Genomic DNA, 23,039 nt, shown 5'->3' with positions numbered 1-23,039 from the left:
TCAAATCATATTTATTTTTTAACTATAATTCTCACAATTTGAGCCCCTCAAATGACTGGCGTGATGTCATTTCCTGGCATGGGCGGAAAATATCGGGCTATTCTCTTTAGTGTTTGCCCTGTCTGCACTCACCCTCTCTACCTCTTCCCCGTTTTTTCATACTAAACCAGTCCAGAACCCCTTTAAAATAGGACGAAACCGAACTGACACTACGCTTTAACATCGTAACTCATGGAGTAAATCACAACCGGGGAGAAATAAACCGAGGTGAGCTTTATTCAGCCGGAGCTTGCTGAGATGCGCGAGCTGCTAGTGTGTTAGCTCGAGCCATTCATATCAATGGATCTTGTCGCATATTGTCATTGTTGCTTTTCACTGAAATTCACACATAATACTATGTAAGCAGGGCTGATTTGGGTACGCCGTTTTTCTTGGTATAAATGTGTAACTGTATATCGCTTGCTTCGATACTTTGCTGTGCAGAGGTAGGAGGAGCTTTGACAGCTGATATTTATTTTTTTCTGTTCTTTTTGTGTGTGTGACAAATATGTTAAAATCAGTAGGGAGTATTATTTTTTTCCAGTTCATATCACCAGCATGTGCGGTCGATATGTTGCACATGGCATACTGAAGAGTAGCAGGCTAGGTCAGATTATATTGCACATACTATTTATATTTAAGCTATGCTAATGTTAATTTATGAAATATCAATTTAATCTAAGTGACACTGCCTGACTGTGCATGGTTAAGGAATGTTTTAACCCCTACTGTTATTTTGCCAACTTTTTTTTGGATGGGCGATGTCTTTTGTTCTTGTTATTGATTAGGCTTCCAGGAATTGTCAGCCAATAAGAGCTTGTTGCCATGTTACTGTAATATGCTGTTTTCCATCTTGACATTTGGCATAATTGCATTAACCATATAAATCCTACAGTATCGTATTTGATACATACTTTTTTATAAAGTCTCTAAATGATGACTTTGCTGGACAAACTGTTCTACAGTCTTCTTCATGCCTTTTGCCATCTGATTGATAGTTCATACTTTTTAGCAATTAAAAATTATTTAGTATGTGCATGGTTTTTACGTAATTGTATGAATAACTTTTATATTGTTAGTAATATTTCAAGATGAACATTTACTGGACTAAAGAAACTTTGTTAAAATGTAAGTATCAAATATGATATAACAGGCATTTCAGGGACATTTATTTGTATATCTGTCAATCATCATTGTATTGCACTGCATTATAGGTTTTGCCCTCCAAAATCTAAGGATTTAAATGTCTTATTTATAAGACATGTTATTTAGGGTGACCAAACATCCTGTTTTCCCAGGACATGTCCTGTTTTCAAGTCCTGTCCTGGCCCCAATATAACAATTTTCTATCCAGAGGGGGCATACTTTAAATGTATTGGAATTAATGAGGAATCTTTGAGTAAACTTCAAATATCATTTGAGTATCTCATTGCCGGGCCGAGTGTCCTGGTTTTCGGTAATCAAAATATGGTCACCCTAATGTTATTGGGAATGGGAAATATATATAGAGAGAGGAAATGTATGCATTTTATGTAAGTAGTCTGTTAAAAAAGTCTCTGTAATGAATGTATTTACACAATAGAGTTTCATATTACTTTTTGGTCATATAAATAATGGCAACTCTACCAAATTGCATATTTTTTCTCCCCTAAATAAATATGAGTTTTTTTTTCTTCCTATTGTATAAGCTCCATATTCTCACTGTATGAGCCATAAAAGCTTGATGTATTAAATATGATACAAAACATAACACATATGCAAACTTTTTTTTTTTTTGTCTAAAGGTTCAATAAACTGTTTGATTTACACAATTTGATCCTTCTTTAATCCTTCTTCCAAATCTTCTGCTAATAATTCAGCTTGAATAACTTGCTGTTGGAACACCAATCGCCATTCAAAATCTTGACAACAGTTATGGCATCACTAATATTATGATTAGTCTTTTATCTTTTTTTAAGTCAATATAAAAATTAAAATCAATCTTATTTACTTGTGTACAAAACAGTATTACATTAAAAGTGGCATAGAAGTGAACAAAAACGATGATTCACTAATTTGTTCACTACTAATATAGAATACACTGCAAAGACAGTATTGTGCTGTGATGTATGAATGCTTTAAAGTCAAATCCTAAAATCTAAGCTTACCGAATCCTTTATTAACATTATTCTTTTGCTTAAGCACTAATATTTCATTTTTGGGGAATGCAAATGTAGATTGATCTCTTGGTTGATTACGCGTAATATAGCTATGATAACTAATCTTGATCCTTTTAATTTTCCCTCTCTGCAGGTAGAGCTTTGCAGTCATCCTTCATTCTACAAACCCACTCGTCTCGTTCTCTTTCACATACAACCCTTCTTTAATAAAATTCTCTTCCTACCTGACTGCAAAGCCTATACCTGGTCATTCAATCAACCCATCTTCCTACCAGCCAATCAGAATGTCACAGCTTCAGTTCCAGGCGCCTGTCAACCCTGCACCCAGTGCCGCCCCTTTACAGCTGGCCCCGCCCCAACCTGGGTTCAGCATTCCCTGTGCCACTGCTCCCTTACCCTCAGAGAGTGCCAGTCACCCGTTACGAAACTCCGCCCTGCCTTCTGCCTCCGCCACGCCTTTCTGCAACCCCACAGGTGGGTCAAAAAGTGCTTGGTGCATTTTTAGATATAAGACATCATTAAAGTCCCCATGAAATCAAAATGGAAGTTTTTTTGGCTTTTAGTATGAATATGTTAGCCTTACTGTTACTGTTATCTATAAGCTACTGTGCTTACATTTAGAAGATATAAGCATTCAAAATTTAGTCTCTCACTTCTGCTTATATGTATCAGTGATTTTGATGACATCACTCTGCACTTCAGCTTTTCATCAGATTGTCTGTCCAATCAAATGCTCTCTAGAATCTGAAGCGTCCTGACCCCTGTGGCTAAAATCAGTCACAATTTTTACATGGCACATAGTACACTATATAGGGGATAGGGAGCGATTAAGACAGTGTTTTCCATTGGGGCGAATGAAGTCTGGGTTTCATGTTAGTGTCATGTGCATACACAGTCTTCTCCGGTCCAGAGACACGATAGCACAGAGCGGATCATATGTGTGAGTCGGCGCAGAACGTATTGGACCCCTTTTGTATTCTGCACAGAATGCTATATTTTAAAACGACATTAGGACGGAAACGGTTAAAGATTAGGAGGAAACTGCGGCTTTGATATAAATGAGACCATTATAAAAAGTTCTTCCTGTTTCAGTGGAAATTACGTCAACACATTAAATAATTCTGCGCTTTCAAGACACTTAAGTGGGCCTTTGACTGTTAGGACTTGAAAATGTTAATTCTCGAGTGATGCCCATGATTGCATGGAAATCTCTAAAACTTTTTTTTTGTTGCCAAGATCATTTTTTTTAATAACATATTTTGCATCAGCAACAATGGAACTAAAAATTTTCTTTATAAACATGCTGTAAAAACTACCGTTCAAAGGTTTGGGGTCAGTAAGCTTTTAATTTAAAGTAAATTACTAAGTTTATTCAGCTAGGATGCATAAATTGATCAAATGTGAAAGTAGTAGGGTCCCCTGAGGTCGAGGCTGAAGCTGCCAAAACTTTAGTCGATTCAGGGTAACCAGGCTGGGACAAAAACCCCGGACTCGAGTGTGGGCCCCCCGGGTTTGCCTGGTGAACAGGTGGGGTTCTTGTTGCGGAGGTCCAAGAGTGTGTACTCTGGAGGGGTAGCCGGTTAGGGGTGCATGTGTGTCGGGTAGGCACATATATAATGTTAGAAAAAAATGATTAAATTAAATCAATATCAGCATATTAGAATGATTTCTGAAGGATCATGTGACACTGAAGTCTGGAGCCATCACACAAATAAATTACATTATATCAATATAAAAAACATTTATTGATTAAAATAAATGCAAAAAAAAAAAGATAAAATATAATAAATGTGTTAAAAACACTAAAACATCTAATCACCGACCCCAAACGTATAAATATTAGTGTCTTTTTCAGGCTTGTTTAATGCACATGAAAAAACGTCAGTACCTGGTTTTGCCCTGATGACAATTATTTTCTTGGATTGGTTGAGTTTTTAAATGTTTCCTTTTTGATTTATTGATTTAGTATCTAACATGGCAAACCCTAAAGAGAAGACCCCCATGTGTCTAGTGAATGAGTTAGCCCGTTACAATAAGATCCAACCTGAATACAAGCTACTCAGTGAACAAGGACCAGCCCACTCCAAGGTAAGACGTGGCTCTTTACTATATTCACGAACACACTAAACTATCTCTTCCCTGTCTGAAGTTTCTAATGGTGTCTGTTGGTCAGATTTTCTCAGTGCGGTTAACTCTGGGGGATCAGCACTGGGATGCAGAGGGGACCAGTATCAAAAAAGCCCAGCACTCTGCAGCATCATGTGCCCTTGCCGAAACTACTCTCCCCAAACCCAGTCACAGAAGCCCCCGCCACCCTGGCAAGAACCCAGGTGGGATCTACAAGGGCTCAGAGTGTACGTCCACTTTTCTTTTCCCCTTTATCTTCTCGATCGGAGTAGTACGGAGTCCTGCACAAGACAATATATGTATATATTGTGGCCACGAATTAATAATTTGTCAATGGTGTGATATAATAATTATTTCCCTCATTTTAAGTAAATTGTGTGCAGGATATAATTCGTTCACTCATTTTAAAGGGATAGTTCACCAAAAATTCACAAAATAAAAAATATAATATAATATGGAAGTACTAACTCACCATCGTGTCATTCCAAACCCATAAGACTTTCGTTCATTTTTGCAACACAAAATAACTTTTTGATGAAATCTGAGCTTTCTGTGGTTCCATTGACAGCTACGCAACTGACACTTTGACGCTTCAAAAAGTTCATCAAAATATTGTAAAACTAATCCATATGAATTGAGCGGTTTATTCCAAATTTTCTGAGGAGATTTGATCACTTTATGACTGAATTTAGGCTTTTATTAAACGAGATGAGTGTGAGTAATAAATGACAGTGTTTTCATTTTTTGGGCGAACTATCCCTTTAAATAAATTGTGCACATTATATAATAAAAATATATATTATGCGCACAATATAATAATTTGTTCCCAATAAAAATTAGTAAAACGTGCTGACGTATTTGTAAGTTATGGGAATTAATTGTTAATTTGTGTCCACTATATATTATGTGTGTGTGTCTGTTTGTTTGTTTATTATATATATATATATTAGGGCTGTCAAAAGATTAATCGCGATTAATCTCATCCAAAATAAAAGTTTGTGTTTACATAATATGTCTGTGTACTGTGTATAATTATTATTTATATATAAAAACACACACAAGCATGTATATATTTAAGAAAAATGTATTATATTTATATATAAAATATTTATATTTATATATAATATAAATTATATAAATGTATATACAGTATATACATGCAAATATTTCTTAAATATATACATGAATGTGTTTGTATTTATATATACATTATAATTATACAGAGTACACACAAATATATTATGTAAATACAAACTTTTACTTTGGATGTGATTAATCGCGATTAATCTTTTGACAGCCCTAATATATATATATATGTATATATATATATATATATATATATATATATATATATATATATATATATATATATATATATATATATATATATATATATATATATATATATACTTTTTTTCCCCTGCATGTCATGTGCAGGGCTCCGTAGAGTAGCACCCAAAAGTGAAAATTGTCTCATCCTCACATTGTCAAAACCTGCATGAACTGGGCTGTCGAGCTCCAAAAAGGCAAACAGTATCTTTAAAGAAGTCCTTTGCTTTGCTTTAGCCAGCTCTGTGTTCTGCAGAGTTTAGCTCCATCCCTAATCAAACACACCTGAACCACCTAACCAAGGTATTCAGGATTACTTGAAAATTACTGGCAGGTGTGTTGGAGCAGATCTCTCCAGGAGAAGGGTTTGCTACATCTGCTTTAAGCTGGGCATACACTGTGCGATTTTCGTCCGATTTCGAGCCGAATTCTGACTCGTGCGACTCTTTTTTGGGTCGGGCCGATCCAAAGTTATATTAATAAATATCCTGATGTTTCCAAGCTTTATAATGGCAGTAAATGGGGCTCACGAGTTTGAAGCTCAAAAAAGTGCAGGCTGCTGGAAATTCAGCTTTGCCATCACAGGAATAATGACATTTTAAAATATATTAAAATGGAGAACAGTTATTTTTAAATTGTAAAAATGTCACACTATTGCTGTTTTCACAGTAATAGATTAAACCCCATGAATGTGGCCGTGCAAGCAGCTGTTTGACATGCATTTCTCTCATGCAGATAACGTAACCCACACTGTGGAGCTTAATGCACTTTGTATGAAGTTGGGCAAGAAGCCCCTCTATAAGCCTATAGATGCCTACCATGGGATGAGACCAGCATTCAACTACAACATCAGAGCACCAGGCCCTTACGCACGCTCCATGCAGCAGTATGCACTCTCTATCTTTTCCTTTTGCTTATTGAATGATGCAAAATAGAAAAGTTGGCTAAGATAGCCAGTGATTAATCTTTTGTTTTGACAAAAAAATATAATATTATGCTATTTCACTTTTCTTCTCTTGATCAGTTATTACTACCCATTTCCTCCTGTGGGGCCAGTACTGTATCACATGGAGCTGTCTATCGGTGGACAACAGTTCCACGGCAAGGGCCGCACGCGTCAAGCAGCCAAACATGATGCTGCGGCCAAAGCTATCAAATACCTGCAGAAAGAGCCAATAATGCAGCAAATGTCTGAGGTGAGAGTTCATATTTATGACATGATGAATTGGCTGTCAGTAATGCCGGGTACAGTAGCCCCGAATTTTCACTCGCCGAAATCGCCAACGCATGCCCAAAATCAGAGGCAAATCGTGACATTGAAATTACATTGATGATGACCTACAACCAATACAGGGTAAGGGAAAGTTCAGTAGGAGGAGTCATAGACCCATAGACCCAACAAAACAGATTCTCTACTTCATATACTTTTTTTTTTTCACATGCTTCTTGCGTGCATCATTTTAACAAGAAGAAATCCTGTCTCACGCGAGAACTCCTCCATCCCGTGTGATCTTGCATTATTTCCTGTATCATTTCTCACATGTCAAGTCAAGTCAACTTTATTTATATAGCGCTTTTTACAATGCAGATTGTTTCAAATCAGCTTCACAGTGTTAAACAAGAAAATAATGCAACACAATTTTTTTCGGCCGTACAGCCGCTCCGGAGAAAATGATATCATCTAGCTCATTTCAATTATCATACAGTAACAATGTGGGCATTAGATTAGTAATTAGATCAGTAATTTAGTTTACATGGTTAATTTAGTTTACTAATTAGTTTTATTTGGATATTTAGTTGAAAAATTTAGTGTCCCCAACTGAGCAAGCCAAGCCAAAGGCGACAGTGGCAAGGACACCAAAACCCCATCATGTGTATCTGTCTGCGATTCTTCCTATTGAAATGTTGTGTAACGTGTGACCTCCTGTCGCCAATCCGTTGTGTAATGTGCACAACAGCCACTTAATGGTACCCTAGACCAGGGGTTTTCAAACTGGGGTTCTAAGGGGTCCCCAGAAAATTCCAATGAATAAAAAGACAAAAGCAAAAATGGATAAAGTCTACCGAATATTCTAACTGTTTCATTTCTAAATGTATACATTCCAGAATTGTATACGTTTGCTTTGTATCTTTCTAGTGAGTTTTTCTCACTATAGTACCCTTTATCTCGCTCACTAGGGTTGTAAGGCAGTTTTCTTAACACAGTATGTAAGCTGCTTGCATACATTTATTGTGAAAGTTCCTTATACAAATCATTTTTAATTGAAAAGTTCAACATTAATAGCCAATTTAAGTTTGGAAACAATACGTTGTATTCATAATGTCACACTTACTATTTATCTAACAGTTTAAATGTTTTTTCATACATAAAAATATATAGATGGATTTTAGGAAGGGGGTCCCTCATAAAGGTTCATCATATTTGGGGGTCCTTGGCATCATAAAGTTTGAAAACCCCTGCCCTAGACAGTCCTTTAGTGTGAGAAGAATAGCGATCTGACAGCTTTGAAAAATCGGCTGTGTGTACCCGGCATTAGTTATTCTTCAAAAAGAGCTGATCTCTTGAACCTAGGAAATACAAGCAAGATACATTAATCTGATTCTTTTTTGTCAAACCGTGACTAAAAATACCTGTCATGTAGATGGAAGAAGAGCCAGTACAAGAAAACCTTAACAAATCCGAGATCAGCCAAGTGTTCGAGATTGCACTGAAGCGCGACATGCCTGTGAATTTCGAGGTATGTCATGATCCCATCATGCATAGGCTACCAAATATACAAAACAATCTTGCATGCAGAAGATGCATATCTCTGTATATCAGTGGAAAGGCAATTATGTCAAAACCACAAATTGCTCACTTATCTTTAATTCTCCTCACTGTATACAGGTGCTAAAAGAGACTGGGCCTCCTCACATGAAGAGCTTCGTGGTGAGGGTAACAGTGGGTGAGTTTGCAGGTGAGGGGGAGGGCAAAAGCAAGAAGATCGCCAAGAAGCTAGCTGCCATCGCTGTGCTGGAGGAGCTCCGCAGACTGCCTCAACTTCCTGTCACAGACAAGATACCACTACGCATTAAAAAGAAAAGCAAGTCCATTATTAAGGTAGATGCTGATTTAGACTGGCTGGGTTTGTTTGATGGCTAGTGCTGTACTTTTCAAAAACTCAAACATCTTTGCTAATAAATATTAAAAGTAATTGATTTGTAATGGCCTATTAAAATGTTAAACATAAATGCAATTATTAAAGCACCTAGTTGGAGTGTTCTTTCTAGTTATAGACTAGTATATCAGCCTGGGAAGTTAACTATCTTTTTTATCGATTATATTTGATTAAAATATTATTTATTTGGCCAATAACTGCATGTGTTTGACTAGATAAAGTGGCCATTTTGCATGTTTTTCTTTTTCTTTTTTTTTTACTTTCTCCCAAAACTGCCTTAATTCTTTGTATACAAACATTCTTTAGTGATTTTATATACTACTGATAAAAAGTTTGGGATCAGAAAGATTTTTAAAATGTTTTTGAAAGAAGCCTCTCATGCTCACCAAGGCTGCATTTATTTAATGATACAGTAAAACTGTAATATTTTGAAATATTGTTACAATTTATTCCTTTCAGCAGTCATTACTCCAGTCTTCAGTGTCACATGATCTTTCAGAAATCATTCTGATATGATGATTTGGTGCTCAAGAAATATTTCTTATTATTATCAATGGTGAAAACGGTTGTACTGCCTAATATTTTTGTACAAATTGATTAATTTTTTCCAGGATTCTTTGATTAAATACCAACGAACAGCATTTATTTGAAATATAGAAATCTTTAACATTAAAATGATCAATTTAATGTTGCTGTTGCTGTCAAATGAAAGAATTTAATTTCTTAAAAAAAAAAAAAAAAAAATGTTTTTGAGCAGTCTTTTCATTTAATTTATTAAATTAAATTATTGCCCCTTTCATCATCTTCTCATTAATCTAAATGTATTGATCAAGTCCTTCTAAATGTAAACATTAGGGTTAAAACAGTTTTGAAAACGTTTCAAAAGAAAAAGATTTCCTGTTTCATAAATCAATGAGCTTTTGCTTAAAAACAATGAAAAATGCCCTAATTCCTTCAAAGTAAAAAAAAAAAAAAAAAAAAGGTCACCCCAGATGGGAACTACCATAAAAATGGGAACTATCATATAACAAATGTTACTGCTTATAAGTTTCACTTTCTAAAACTTTCAAGAACTGTTTAGAACCTTCTGAAATTTTCTATAACTGTTTTTCTAGAACATTCCAAATATTGGTATACATACAGTGAGAGAGAGAGAGAGAGAGAGAGAGAGAGAGAGAGAGAGAGAGAGAGAGAGAGAGAGAGAGAGAGATTTTTATGAGAAAACAACTCAACTTGATACTTTTTTATATTTTTTTCAGTAGCAATTAAAATGTCACACAAGATAAGTGATACTGTGGAGTGTTATAAGTGAGGAGACTGGAGACAGAGATGTGTCGAGTCGACTTTACTATCCACTTCAAACATTCATTACTTTACAGTGTAATGTAAACAACAGTCACACAACGTTAACCCGGAAGTGCTTAACTCAAAACCCCGCTCCCTTAAAGGTACAGTCTCTAGGTGAATGTCTCTCTATTTACCTTGTGGGTCACCACACAGGCCCCCCCAGAATTCACCCATAATAACAGGCCCATACCGAACGGGTACTCAAAATAGAACAATCCAGGTCATAACAGTCCCTAAGAGTCAACGTATAGGGGGGCGGACCAGGCGACCGTACCGGCTGCGCTTAACAGGAAAAGGGCAAGGGGCAAGGGGCGGGGCAGAGACCGTGCCAGGGGAGAGGGCAGGGACCGAGGCTGCTGCTGGAGGTCGCCCTCTCCGTGGGGGCTGGGCCAGCTGAAGCGGTTCGCCAATGTCCACATGAGCAGGCTTGAGACGGTCTATAGCCACCCGCTCAGGCCTGCCCCCCATATCCACAACAAAGTTCTTAGACCCTCCGGCCAGGACACGGAAGGGCCCATCGTAGGGGGGCTGCAGCGGGGTACGATGGCCATCGTGGCGGATAAAAACGTACTTGGCTGACGGTAAATCCTTAGGCACGTAGGACTGGGGGAGGCCATGGTGAGACGTTGGAATGGGAACAAAAGCGTCGGCAATGTTCCTGGACACAGCACGATGGGCGGCAACCGACCAAGGGGACGTGGCACCTGGAAGAAACTCCCCCGGAACGCGCAGGGGCTGGCCGTACACCAGCTCGGCTGATGAGGCTTGAAGATCTTCCTTGGGGGCGGAGCGAAGGCCAAGCATAACCCATGGGAGGCGGTCAACCCAGTTGTTGTCCGTAAGGCTAGCCCTGAGCGCAGCCTTCATGTCCCGATGAAACCGCTCGCAAAGTCCGTTGCTTTGTGGGTTGTAGGCTGTGGTACGGTGAAGCTTCACCCCCAGAACCTCGGCGACCGCCGTCCAAAGCTCTGATGTGAACTGTGGACCCCGGTCCGAAGAGAGGTCGGACGGTGTTCCGAAACGGGCCACCCAAGCCATAATGAATGCCCGGGCTACTTCGGCTGATGTAATGGAGGACAGGGGAACCACTTCTGGCCACCTAGTTGTCCTGTCCACCATAGTGAGGAGGTAAGTATAACCACGGGAGGGGGGCAGTGGGCCCACCAGGTCCACATTCACGTGATCAAAACGTCTCTCTGGCACTTTGAAGGGTGCCAAAGGTGCCTTAGTATGACGAGTCACCTTTGCGCGCTGGCACGCCACACAGGCAGCAGCCCAGGCCCTAACGTCCCTCCGCAGGCCTGGCCAGACGAACTTGGCCCCCACCAGCTTGGTAGAGGCCTTCACCCCGGGGTGGGAAAGGCCGTGGATGGCGTCAAAAACCTTTCGCCTCCAGCCAGCAGGTACCATGGGGCGCGGTTGGCCAGTGGAGACATCGCAGAGGAGTGTAGCGTTGGCTGTGTCAAACGCCACATCTTTCATGAGCAGCGCCGTGGGGGCCGTCCTGTAGGCTTGTACCTCCGAGTCCGCAGACTGATCCTCAGCCATGGCTGCGTAGTCGAGACCCAAGTGGACGGATCCAGTGACTGCCCGGGAGAGGCAGTCGGCGACTAAATTATCTTTGCCGGCCACATGCTGAATGTCAGTGGTGTACTCTGAGATGGCAGAGAGCTGGCGCTGCTGTCGACCAGACCATGGCTCCGAAGACTTGGCCATGGCGAACGTCAGCGGCTTGTGGTCAACGAAAGCCGTGAACCGCCGGCCCTCCAACAGGAAACGGAAATGACGGGTAGCGAGGAAAAGACCCAGGAGCTCCCTGTCGAAGGTGCTGTATTTCCTCTCATTGTCACGGAGCTTCCTGCTGAAAAAGGCCAGCGGCTGCCAGGCTCCTCCTACCCACTGCTCACACACAGCTCCCACGGCATAATCAGAGGCGTCCGTGGTAAGAGCAACTGGGGCGGTCGGAGACGGGTGTGCCAGCAGAGCAGCGTTGGCCAGCGCGGTTTTGGCAGCCTCCAGGGCCCCATTCATCTCCGGGGACCAATCCAACACGTCCGCCGGTTTTCCACCCCGCAAGGCGTCGTACAAGGGTCGCATAAGTTGGGCCGCATGGGGGAGGAAACGGTTGTAGAAGTTCACCATGCCCAGAAACTCCTGCAGGGACTTCACGGTGCGTGGGCGTGGAAAACTGGCTACGGCGTCCACCTTGGCCGGGAGGGGAACAGCCCCCTGCGGGGTGACGTGGTGGCCGAGGAAGGTGATGGACGACTGGCCAAACTCGCACTTGGCCGGGTTAATGATGAGACCATGCTCACTAAGCCGGCCAAACAACTGCCGGAGATGCGCCAGGTGGTCGTCGGCGGACGCGCTGGCCACGAGAATGTCGTCCAAATAAACAAAGAGGAAAGGCATGTCCCGCAGCACAGAGTCCATGAGGCGCTGAAACGTCTGCGCTGCCCCCTTGAGGCCAAAAGGCATCCGTAGAAATTCAAAAAGGCCAAAGGGTGTGATGACTGCTGTCTTGGGGACATCCTGCGGGTGGACAGGCACCTGGTGGTAACCGCGAACCAGGTCCACCTTCGAAAAGATGGTGGCGCCGGCTAGGTGGGCAGAGAAATCCTGTATATGCGGCACTGGGTACCGATCGGGGGTGGTGGCATTGTTCAGGCGACGGAAATCACCACAGGGACGCCAACCGCCATCAGCTTTGGTCACCATGTGCAGAGGAGAAGCCCACGGGCTGTTGGAGCGTCGCACGATGCCGAGGTGCTCCATGGTGGTGAACTCCTCCCTGGCGATCGCGAGCTTGCCGGAGTCGAGGCGCCGGGCCCGTGCATAAACCGGGGGGCCCACTGTGGTAATGTAGTGCTCCACGCCATGCTTAGCCACCGCCGATGAGAACGTGGGCGTGGTGATGTCAGGGAACTCAGCCAGTAGGCGTTGATACCGGTCTCCAGTGGCCAGCGTGTTTGACAGACAAAGCGCCCCCACCCCTCCAAGCGTGCAGGGGTATGAAGCAAAAGAAAGGGCGTCGATCAGGCGGCAGTTCGTTACATCCACCAACAGCCTGTAAGCGCAGAGGAAATCCGCCCCCAGGAGAGACGTAGACACAGCGGCCATGACGAAATCCCAGCCAAAACGCCGCCCGCCGAAACACACTTCCACATACCTCGTGCCATAAGTACGAATGGGTGTGCCGTTAGCGGCATCCATCGGGGGGCCATGGCCGCCAGCCATGGTGTCCACAGGCTTCGCTGGCAGGATGCTGCGCTGAGCCCCCGAATCGACCAGCAGCCGCCGGCCAGACAAGGCGTCAGTGATAAATAACAGCTTGCAGTCGCGGCCAACGCCCATAGCTGCTAATGAGCGCCGGCCCTGGCTTTTCCCTGGGCTCCAAAACTGCAAGGCTGGCGACATTGCTTGGCCTTGGCCCCAAACCTGGAGTGGTAGAAACACCACCCGTCCTCGCGCTGTCGGCGGGCCGTCACAGCAGCTGCGGTGTCCGGGTCGTCCACCGGGGGTGGAAATGGGGCAGACTGGTATTGGGGAGGTAACAGCGCATGAACAAACTGCTGCCGGTTGGCGAGGAAAATCCTGTCTGCCTCCACAGCCATCGCCCGGTAGTCTCTGGAGGAAAGGAGGGGTGAACTGGCCAGTGCTGTGCGCACGGGTGCTGGAAGCTGCCGCAGGAAAATGTGGGCGAAAAGGAATGATGGATCCGCCGAACCCAGCACAGCCAGCATCCTCTCCATTAACTCAGATGGCTTACTATCGCCCAGGCCATTCAGGGAAAGCAGGCGGTCTGCTTTCTCCAGCTCTGACAGCTCAAAGAGGTTCAGCAGGAATGTTTTAAGCGCGTTGTACTTGCCGTCAGCCGGAGGAGCCTCTAATAGCGCCATAGCCCTGGCTGTTGTCGAGGCATCCAAAGCCGCTACTACATGGAAATATTTTGTAACGTCCTGTGTTATCCCTCTCAACTGAAACTGAGCCTCGATGTGCTGAAACCACGGCCGTGGATTGTTCTGCCAAAAGTCCGGCAACTTGATGGTGGCCGCATAGATCGCGCCGACATTAGCCGCGCCGCTAACAGCGGCCGGCGCCGCGGCCGCATCATTTTCACCACCGCCGTTGTGTGACATAATTCAACTCGCGTCGGGGTCACCAATGTGGAGTGTTATAAGTGAGGAGACTGGAGACAGAGATGTGTCGAGTCGACTTTACTATCCACTTCAAACATTCATTACTTTACAGTGTAATGTAAACAACAGTCACACAACGTTAACCCGGAAGTGCTTAACTCAAAACCCCGCTCCCTTAAAGGTACAGTCTCTAGGTGAATGTCTCTCTATTTACCTTGTGGGTCACCACAATACTACCTTACAGAAGAACAAGGCTATCTGGACCAATAATCTCAGCAATAACATAGAAAAAGTGTGCCTAGAAGAAAAGTGCAGAATGCCACTCCAAATGCATATTTTTGGACGGTACCAGTTTTTTGGAGCAGTAATCAAAGGAAGAAAGGCGCGAATGGTGGAAATTTCCGTAGAAGTCACAAAATTATGGAAAAATAAATTGAACTGGAAAAGTTTTAGGAAATTCTGCTTATAAGCAGTAACGTTTGTTTTATGGTTGTTCCATTTTTTTAATCTAGGGTGATTATTTTTTTAAACTTTTATTAGGCCGTTTTTCATTGTTTTTAAGTAAAAGTTAATCGATTTATGATTCAGGACATCTTTTATTTGAAAAATAGTCAAACGGTTATAACCCTAGTAGCCTATACATTTATAAAGTGTGTCAATATATTTATTGCTCTTTCTTAATGAATCTTGCATCCACTCTCAGCTGCAGACCAGTCCAGAGTATGGTCAGGGCATGAACCCTATCAGCAGGCTGGCTCAGATCCAGCAGGCTAAGAAGGAAAAAGAGCCTGAGTACACCTTAGTGACGGAGAGAGGTCTGCCTCGACGCAGGGAATTTGTCATGCAGGTACTCCATCAGAGAGAAGACTCTGTTCTCTGACTCAGCATTTTTATAATAGTTCAGTGCACATTTAGTGCGAAGGCCATGTTCTTCTGGCCATCATTTTCATCTACAACCTGCAAAATTGCTTCTTTTCAGAAATGTTCCCGGAAAAATAAAGTGCCCCTGTATCAATTTGTGTTTTTATCTCACTCAGGTGGCAGTTGCGGGCCAGAATGCAGAGGGAATGGGTCCTAGTAAAAAAGTGGCAAAGCGAAATGCAGCAGAGAAGATGCTGGAACTTCTGGGTTTCAAAGTGCCTCAGCCACAACCACCCAAACCGGCATTGAAAACAGACGAGAAAGTGAGTGTCTGCTTGTTAACAGCATTTACTTTGCATGGCGAAAACAGGGGTTTCAGGTGTTTTGAAACTGTGGTCCTGGGCCAGAAGGGGCTGATAACGCTTGACGGTCTGTGAAACATTTGAGGGAGAATTTCAAAATGTAAAAACTAAACTTAAGGTGTGTACTTTTTTTTTTTTTTACGTTCACCAAATTTGATATTGCCATTTCATTCTTTGTAAATACTGGTCAGAAACCTTTAAAAAAAAAAATTTGTATTCACATTAAACAAATTTGCATATCATTTTGTGTAAAAATGAATAAAAAAAGGTAAATATTTGACAGATATTACATTATCTGACATAAAATAAGAATAAACACATTTATTTGAACAATATAAAAGCCAAGTTTAATTTGGAAAATATTAATTTATGTTTGTCTTTATAATATGACACCTTTATCATTTTATCACCCAGCACAAATGTTCTAATACAGGGAATAATTTAGCTGCTATATATTTGGAAGGGGACAAAGGGAAAATAGTATTTTGGGCTCCTTGGCAAAGTTCCTTGGCATCAAGAAGTGATAACGTTCTTACCACCATGGAGCAGAAACACATGAGTGTCAACTAAAAGTATTAGTGTGAAACATTATAAAGTACTTTTTTCATTTGTCTTTGTAAAGGCACCTGCTAAGAAACCTGGAGATGGACGGAAAGTGACCTTCTTTGAACCGGGATCTGGGGACAAGGCCGGTCTTGGTATGTGTTGTCTAGTCATTTGTCATATTCAGCTATCATCAATATGGATGTGGTCCTTGTATCATATTACAAGCTCATTGTTCATTTTAGTGAATATCTATTACTTGAGATTGACTCTTGCGTTTCTCAAAGCAGCCAATAAGGAGGAAGATTTCCGACTTCCCTTTCTCAGCCATCAGCAGCTTCCTGCTGGCATTTTACCCATGGTGCCTGAGGTGGCACAGGCGGTGGGTGCCAACCAGGGACCCCATGCAAAAGACTACGGTCGTACAGCTGCCCCCAACCCAGCCATGGCTACAGTAACGGCCATGATTGCCAATGAGCTGCTGTACGCTGGCACGTCCCCGACCGCGGAGGGTATACTAAAGACCAAAAACAGCTTGGCACACAGACCCCACGGACCCCTTACCAGACCATCTGAACAGCTCAGCTACCTGTCCACTGTGCAGGGATTACAGGTATTGAATATAATAGTAAATGCACACTTATCCACCCCAATTATGTCGCTCAACCAACCTGTCTTTGTTTTTGCCACAGGTTGAATATAAAGACTTTCCCAAAAATAACAAGAATGAGTTTGTGTCTCTGATCAACTGCTCCTCTCAGCCCCCTCTCATCAGCCACGGCATCGGCAAGGATGTGGAGTCCTGCCATGACATGGTAGATAGTACCTTTTTTTAATGAATACATTTATTCAGCAAGGATGCATTAAATTGATTAAAAGTGAAAGTTATGGGTATGTTTACACGACAACAATGTACTAAAACCGGAAACGTTTTGCCTTTGCTTTTTTTATGCCTACGGGCGACAACAATCCTTGTTTGCACGTATCTGCGAAAATGACAAAAAACACTGTATTATGAATACGAGGCCTGTAGTTGGCGATGTCACAAGAAACACAGCATCCGAAATCGAATACTTCCCTATGATATAGTATACTAAAAACAGTACGCCAACAGAGTAGTATGTCCGAATACATAGTATTTGAAAAACAGTAGCCAGATGACCTTCTACTTCCGGCGACTATATTATCCCATGAGGCGGAGGCCTTGGGAGAGGATTTATGAATGGAGGTGAAGGGACGCAACTGACGCTGCTAGGTCATGTGATGATGACAACATGACGGATGTAGCACGTCCGGATTACATTCATACTACACGCATTCATACTATATAGAACATACTTCTTTAATGGTTGCAAAGTAAGTTCAAATTCAAATACCTACTCGCATAGTGCACGATTTCGGACGCAGAAGTGAGTTTACACGGAGACGATAATGGTATCTTTTTCAAAAACGTGCACTTTGAAGCCCGTTTTCAAAAGTCTCCGTGTGGTGACATATGGTGGCAGATTTACTAAACGGGGCAAATTAGCGTGAGAGCGCAATCCCATAAAAGCGCGATGGAATTGGAAAGTTCTTCGCACAAAGAACAGAGATGCAGACGGATCATTTCCATAATGACCAACGCATTCTACCAAGAGCTTGCTAATCGACATTCCAAAAAAATGCCAGAAAATTCTGGCAGTGAATTGTTGTCTTGTTTATGAAGTCCATAAAAGTTAATCTATCCATCATATAACTGCTCCACACGGCTCCGGGGGGTTAATAAAGGCCTTCTGAAGGGAAGTGGCGCATTTGTGTAAGAAAAATATCCATATTTAAAACTTTACATTACCGTACGCATCGACTTATGGCGAAAGAGTAACCTTGACCCTTGAACCCTTTTGAACCCTATTGACGAACGCAGAAGCGCAGAGGATAGAGCAAAACAAAACACCGGTCATGAATTAGTCTAAAAAAAAGAAGAAGTCTAAAACGAGAATTTGTAAAGAGAAATGGCGGAGAATTTTGATATAAGAGAAGAGGGGCTTGAGTTTGTTGCCCAGCACTATCCGCTCCTGTACATCGCGTCAGGGGGTTACTCTTTCTCAAGTCGAATTACGCACCGCTCACCGCCAGAAGCTAGTTATTTTATTCTATAAAGGATATTTTTCTTACACAAACGCACCACTTCGCTTCAGAAGGCCTTTATTAACCCACCAGAGCCGTGTGGAGCAGTTATATGATGGATAGATGCACTTTCATGGACTTAAAAAACGAACCAACAATTCACTGCCATTATATAGCTTGGATTAGCCAGGACATTTTCAATATAACTCAGATTTTATTCGTCTGAAAGAATGACTTGAGGGGGAGTAAATCATGGGCTAATTTTTATTTTTGGGTGAACTATTCCTTTAAATAATGGCACAAACAGCAGTAAATTGACAAACCTTGGTAAATCACTTGCATGGTTCATTTAAATACTCTCCTCCCATAAATGTAGCATCTTTATAGGGAAACTCCTACAAATGCATGTGCAACAAGGTCAGCAGAAAAAATAACTCTGTCCACGCCTTTTCATTGCCAACTTCTTTGTGTCCTTAGTAAATCCTGACAGTAGTTTTTTTTTTTGGCTAAAAAATGTTACAAATGATTTCTATTTTCAATAAATGTTCTTATTTTGATCTTTCTATTCCTTCAAAGAATCCTGAAAAAAAATATCAGTTTCCACAAAAATATTAAGAAGCATAACTTTCAACAAATATTAATAATAAGAAATGCTACTTAAGAAGTCATTTTAATATGATAATTTGGTGCCTAAAGTTCATGTGACATTGAAGACTGGAGTAATGATGCTGACAACTCAGCTTTTGCCATCAATTTTAAAACAAATTAAACTATAAAACCATTAATTTAAAGTTGCAGTAATATTTCACAATGTTACTGTTTTTACTGTATTTTTGATCAAATCATTTTTGAAGCCTTGGTGAGCATCAAAGACTTCTTTTTAACTTGAGTGGTAGTGTACTTTAAAGATTCCCACGGAAGATCTGTCTGTACTTGTATCTTGCTGATTTCAATGCCTCTTTCTCTCCGGACAGGCTGCTTTGAACATCCTGAAGCTCCTGTCAGAACTTGACCAGCAGTCCAATGAGCGCACAGCTAATGGACCAATGTCGGGGTCAGTATCGTATGCTCTTTTTAATTTTCAAACATGAACTAGTTGTATTAACTAGTTGTTCTTGCCTGTCTCACCCTCCACAGGTGCAACAAACAGAACGCAGAGGGCGATGCATTATTAAAACCGGCTAACTCAAGCACCATCGGAAAGACTCTGGACGGCACAGTGTAGAATTGACTATTTGATTGGTCGTTTTATTTGTGAAACACTAGAGAAAAGTCAAAAGCAGACTTTTGATTGGCCTTCGAGTAATTCTGAAATTTATCTTTATCTAAATACATTTAAAGTATTCAAAACTCACAGTTAAACAAGGTTGAGAGATGTTGATGTTGTTTAATTGTGCACATGATACGTTTTTAAACGCTACGGCTTGTAAAGTCGCCTCATCATATCCAGTGAAGTGGAGGTTTTGTTTTCGTTGTTAAATTGTAAAATGATTATTGTGAAGTTCGACTCGAGTAGATTGGCTTTTCTTCGTTGTTCCAAGGAAGTCATGTTTTCAGTGTCATGATTTTTTTTTTGTTTGTTCTCGCTTTTATTTTTCTATTTTATTTGAAGCATTGTATTATAGGAACCCAGCGCGTTGGGTTGTATTAGCGCTGTTGTGAAGTGCAGTATAAAACCCCGTTGAAGGATATGATGAAGCTCTCAAACACGTCTCTGCTGTGACGGTTTTTCTCCAGTGCTTTTTGTTACAATGACGACCATAACACACTCTCAAAAAAAAAAGAAATTTCATCTACATTTTCATGTAGGTCTGGGAAAATGTTATTGTGACTTCAGTGTAGAGTGTGTGGTGGTGTTTTTTTGTTTTGTGTGTGTGTGTGTGTGTGTGTGTGAGAGAGTGAGTGAATGTATGTATAAAGCACGATATTGTTCAGTCATGTCAGTTAAACTGATGCATTCTCCTATCAGTGTTGACCCCACCCACTCTCTGCCAGTTGCATCCTGTTTTCCTCATGGAATATGAGTAAAAATGATGTGCCTCTTGCACAAAAAAAACTGTGTGTGTGTTCTGTAAATTCTATAATCGGGGATCTCGTGGCCGTGGAAAACCTGTAAAAATCAGGGAATTTACTATTGAGAATATTTATAGTCTTTTTTTTTTCTAGTAATTTTTTGAAGAATAACTAGAAAAGTGTTTTTTTATATTAAGGGGGAAAAAATCTATCTTCGAGAGTACAATTTATGTTAAATGGTTTTTAAAAAAACTGCAAAATCACAAATTACTGATAAAGGTGTGGACATCCTGAGCAGAGTTGGGGAAAGTTACTTTTAAAAGTAATGCATTATAATATTGTGTTAGACTCAGGCTGGAAACCTGTACATATTTCTATCCTGCTTCCGTTACAAATTTGCAGGGACCAATCACAAACCAGCGTATCCACCTGGCGTACTATTGGCGGGTTTAACATGATGACGGATAGAGAAGCGATGGACCGTTGGTCTGATTGGTTGAAGGACTATCCAATTGCGTACAGAGTCATTTGAACTATGCTTGTTGATCACGCCTCTTGTGCAGTAGAAAATACAGAGCAGACTCCCCAGACCAATGTTTAAAGCTACACTATGTAACTTTTCCGTCCACTAGAGGTCACCTGTTCAAAACAAAGGCGTAGTTTGATGACGCCACGTTTGGCGGACTTTATGCCTCCACGTCCCCCCGATTGCTTCATAGACAGTAAAAGATTACCTGCGAGCTTCTTCTCGGGTCTATACGGTAATTTGCTCGACAACGCAACAGTCGCGTGGTTATGACGCAATTGTTAGCCTATATTTTACAAAAACAGCTTCTACGGGGCGATAGTGTAAGATACAAGGTAGTGGAGCCTTTTATACATTGTCGTGTTTGTTTAGAAATAAACAATGGACGAATGGAGTCTTTAAACGCCTCAGATGTAAAGATATTCGCTGTCAAAGTGAGGCCAAAATGAATGGGAGTCAATGGGATACTAACAGCAGGTGATGGCTTGGTTAGCAATGGCCGCCCCTATGGAAGGTACGCTTTCCGGGTATAGGATTACCCCCTTGAATAAAACCAGTAACCGAGGGTAACGCAGATATGACGCAATCGACAGGCGACTCCCTCAAACGCATAGCTCAAACGTCCCGGTTCCTTGGTTAAAATAGCAATTTCTCACGATTTACCAGAGGTGGGTAGAGTAGCCAAAATCTGTACTCAAGTAAAAGTACAAGTACTTACTGAAATATTTACTCAAGTAAAAGTAAAAGTAACAATCGTAATATTTACTTGAGTAAGAGTAAAAAAGTATTCGATGAGAAAACTACTCAAGTAGTTAGTTACTAGTTACTTTCGATCTGATTGATAAGCGAAAACCCTGAATTTCAGGCTACTTGGAGACCTTTCACACACCTCTCTGTAACACTTTACAATAAGGTTGTATTAGTTAACATTAGTTAATGTATTAGTTAACATGAACTAACCATGAACAACACCTCTGTTCAGCATTAGTTAATCTTTGTCAACGTTAGTTCATAAAAATCCAGCTGTTCATGGTTTATTCATGTTAGTTCACAGTGCATTGACTAATGTTAACAATATTTTAATAATGCATTAGTAAATGTTTAAATTAACATAAAGATAAATAAGTGCTTTATAAGTGCAGTTCATTATTAGTTCATGTTAACTAATGTAAGCTAATGAACCATATATATATATGTGTGTGTGTGTGTGTGTGTGTGTGTGTGTGTGTGTGTGTGTGTGTGTGTGTGTGTGTGTGTGTGTGTGTGTGTGTGTGTGTGAGATTAATGGTTAAACAGTGTAAATTAATGGTGTGCTGGGCTAACTAGAGCTCTTCTTAAAACATACTGTGTTCTTATATTTGTATAAGTATATAGGCTATTCTTTAGGTAGGAATAAAATACAATACCGTTTTTATTCGTATGTATTTTCTACACTTCAGACAGGTGTCTGTCCGGATTTGTGTATAAATGCAAGACGTCACATTAGGCTATTCAATTTGTTTAGTTTTGTGAAGAAAAGGATATGTAAATGTGAAGATGAGAACGTTTGTTCGTGGACGTGTATTGTTTGGAGGATTCAAACGATTCATTGCTTGCACAAGAGCGCATATGAGGAAAACACTCGGACAGTGTGTGAAATAGTATTATAATAAGGGAAAATTTCCCATAGTTACCAAATGACCGTTAATAGTGTTCAAATATAGGCATCATTGTGACACTTACCGCTACATGTTCTTTTCAGGGTGGAATTCTTGTATGCTGAGAGATGTCAGTTCGTTTTGGTGCACACAACATGCATCGCATTATGAAACTATTCTTTTTGACATCTTGGAGTGAAAACATAGACTGAACTTGAGGCCACGGGCAATCTGCCTCCCGTAGCTCACACACATCTTCCGACTAAACGCGCGCTAATTATAAGCGGGTGATGCGTAGCAACCTCTCGCGAAGCAGCCTCTCCAACGTTTCGCGAGACTTGCGAAAGTCATATTCACTTATTTTAATATATATAATATAATTATTACCATTTGACAGTAACGGAGGAACGCCACCGAATGTAACTAAGTAAAAGTACAGTTTTTTCACAAGAAATTTACTTGAGTAAGAGTAAAAGTACCCATCTTTAAATCTACTCTAAAAGTACAAGTTACCCAAAAAATGTACTCAAGTAAATGTAACGAAGTAAATGTAATTCGTTACTACCCACCTCTGCGATTTACAAATAGTTGGAAACATTTGGGATATTCTAAGTACTCAACTGAACAAAATATATAACACTGGCCTAGTGGTTTTTGGATATTTTACTGCAAAAATCTTACATAGTTCACCTT

General features: G+C 41.0%; 1 protein-coding gene across 3 annotated transcripts; it reads left to right on the top strand.

The window, feature by feature from the left end:
* Nucleotides 1-78: 78 nt before the first annotated feature.
* stau1 (staufen double-stranded RNA binding protein 1) lies at nt 79-22,118 on the top strand. 3 transcript variants are annotated; one of them, XM_079840145.1, is made up of 15 exons: nt 79-267; nt 2,332-2,672; nt 4,165-4,286; nt 4,372-4,552; nt 6,390-6,540; nt 6,679-6,850; nt 8,297-8,392; nt 8,542-8,754; nt 15,002-15,145; nt 15,336-15,482; nt 16,144-16,219; nt 16,355-16,677; nt 16,757-16,879; nt 19,145-19,224; nt 19,308-22,118. In XM_079840145.1, exons 2-15 carry the CDS (start codon nt 2,483-2,485, stop codon nt 19,393-19,395), a joined length of 2,106 nt encoding a protein of 701 aa, XP_079696271.1. In that variant the 5' UTR covers nt 79-267; nt 2,332-2,482; the 3' UTR covers nt 19,396-22,118. The 3 variants fall into 3 exon arrangements, with proteins under 3 accessions (XP_079696271.1, XP_079696270.1, XP_079696269.1); XM_079840144.1 differs by having other exon boundaries at nt 16,352-16,677; nt 19,308-20,218; XM_079840143.1 differs by having other exon boundaries at nt 16,144-16,677; nt 19,308-20,218.
* Nucleotides 22,119-23,039: the final 921 nt, after the last annotated feature.

The sequence above is a fragment of the Gobio gobio genome, assembly GCF_949357685.1.
Source record: "Gobio gobio genome assembly, chromosome: 17".
Taxonomy (NCBI): domain Eukaryota; kingdom Metazoa; phylum Chordata; class Actinopteri; order Cypriniformes; family Gobionidae; genus Gobio; species Gobio gobio.
Note: the sequence above shows the minus strand (reverse complement) of the source record. Positions and strands in the feature narration are given on the sequence as shown.

Coding starts and splice junctions, on each gene's coding strand:
- stau1 (XM_079840143.1), top strand. CDS start 2,483: ATGTCACAGCTTCAGTTCCAGGCGCCTGTCAACCCTGCACCCAGTGCC. Junction 6,851..8,296: donor TAATGCAGCAAATGTCTGAG/GTGAGAGTTCAT, acceptor CCTGTCATGTAG/ATGGAAGAAGAGCCAGTACA. Junction 15,146..15,335: donor GCAGGGAATTTGTCATGCAG/GTACTCCATCAG, acceptor TATCTCACTCAG/GTGGCAGTTGCGGGCCAGAA.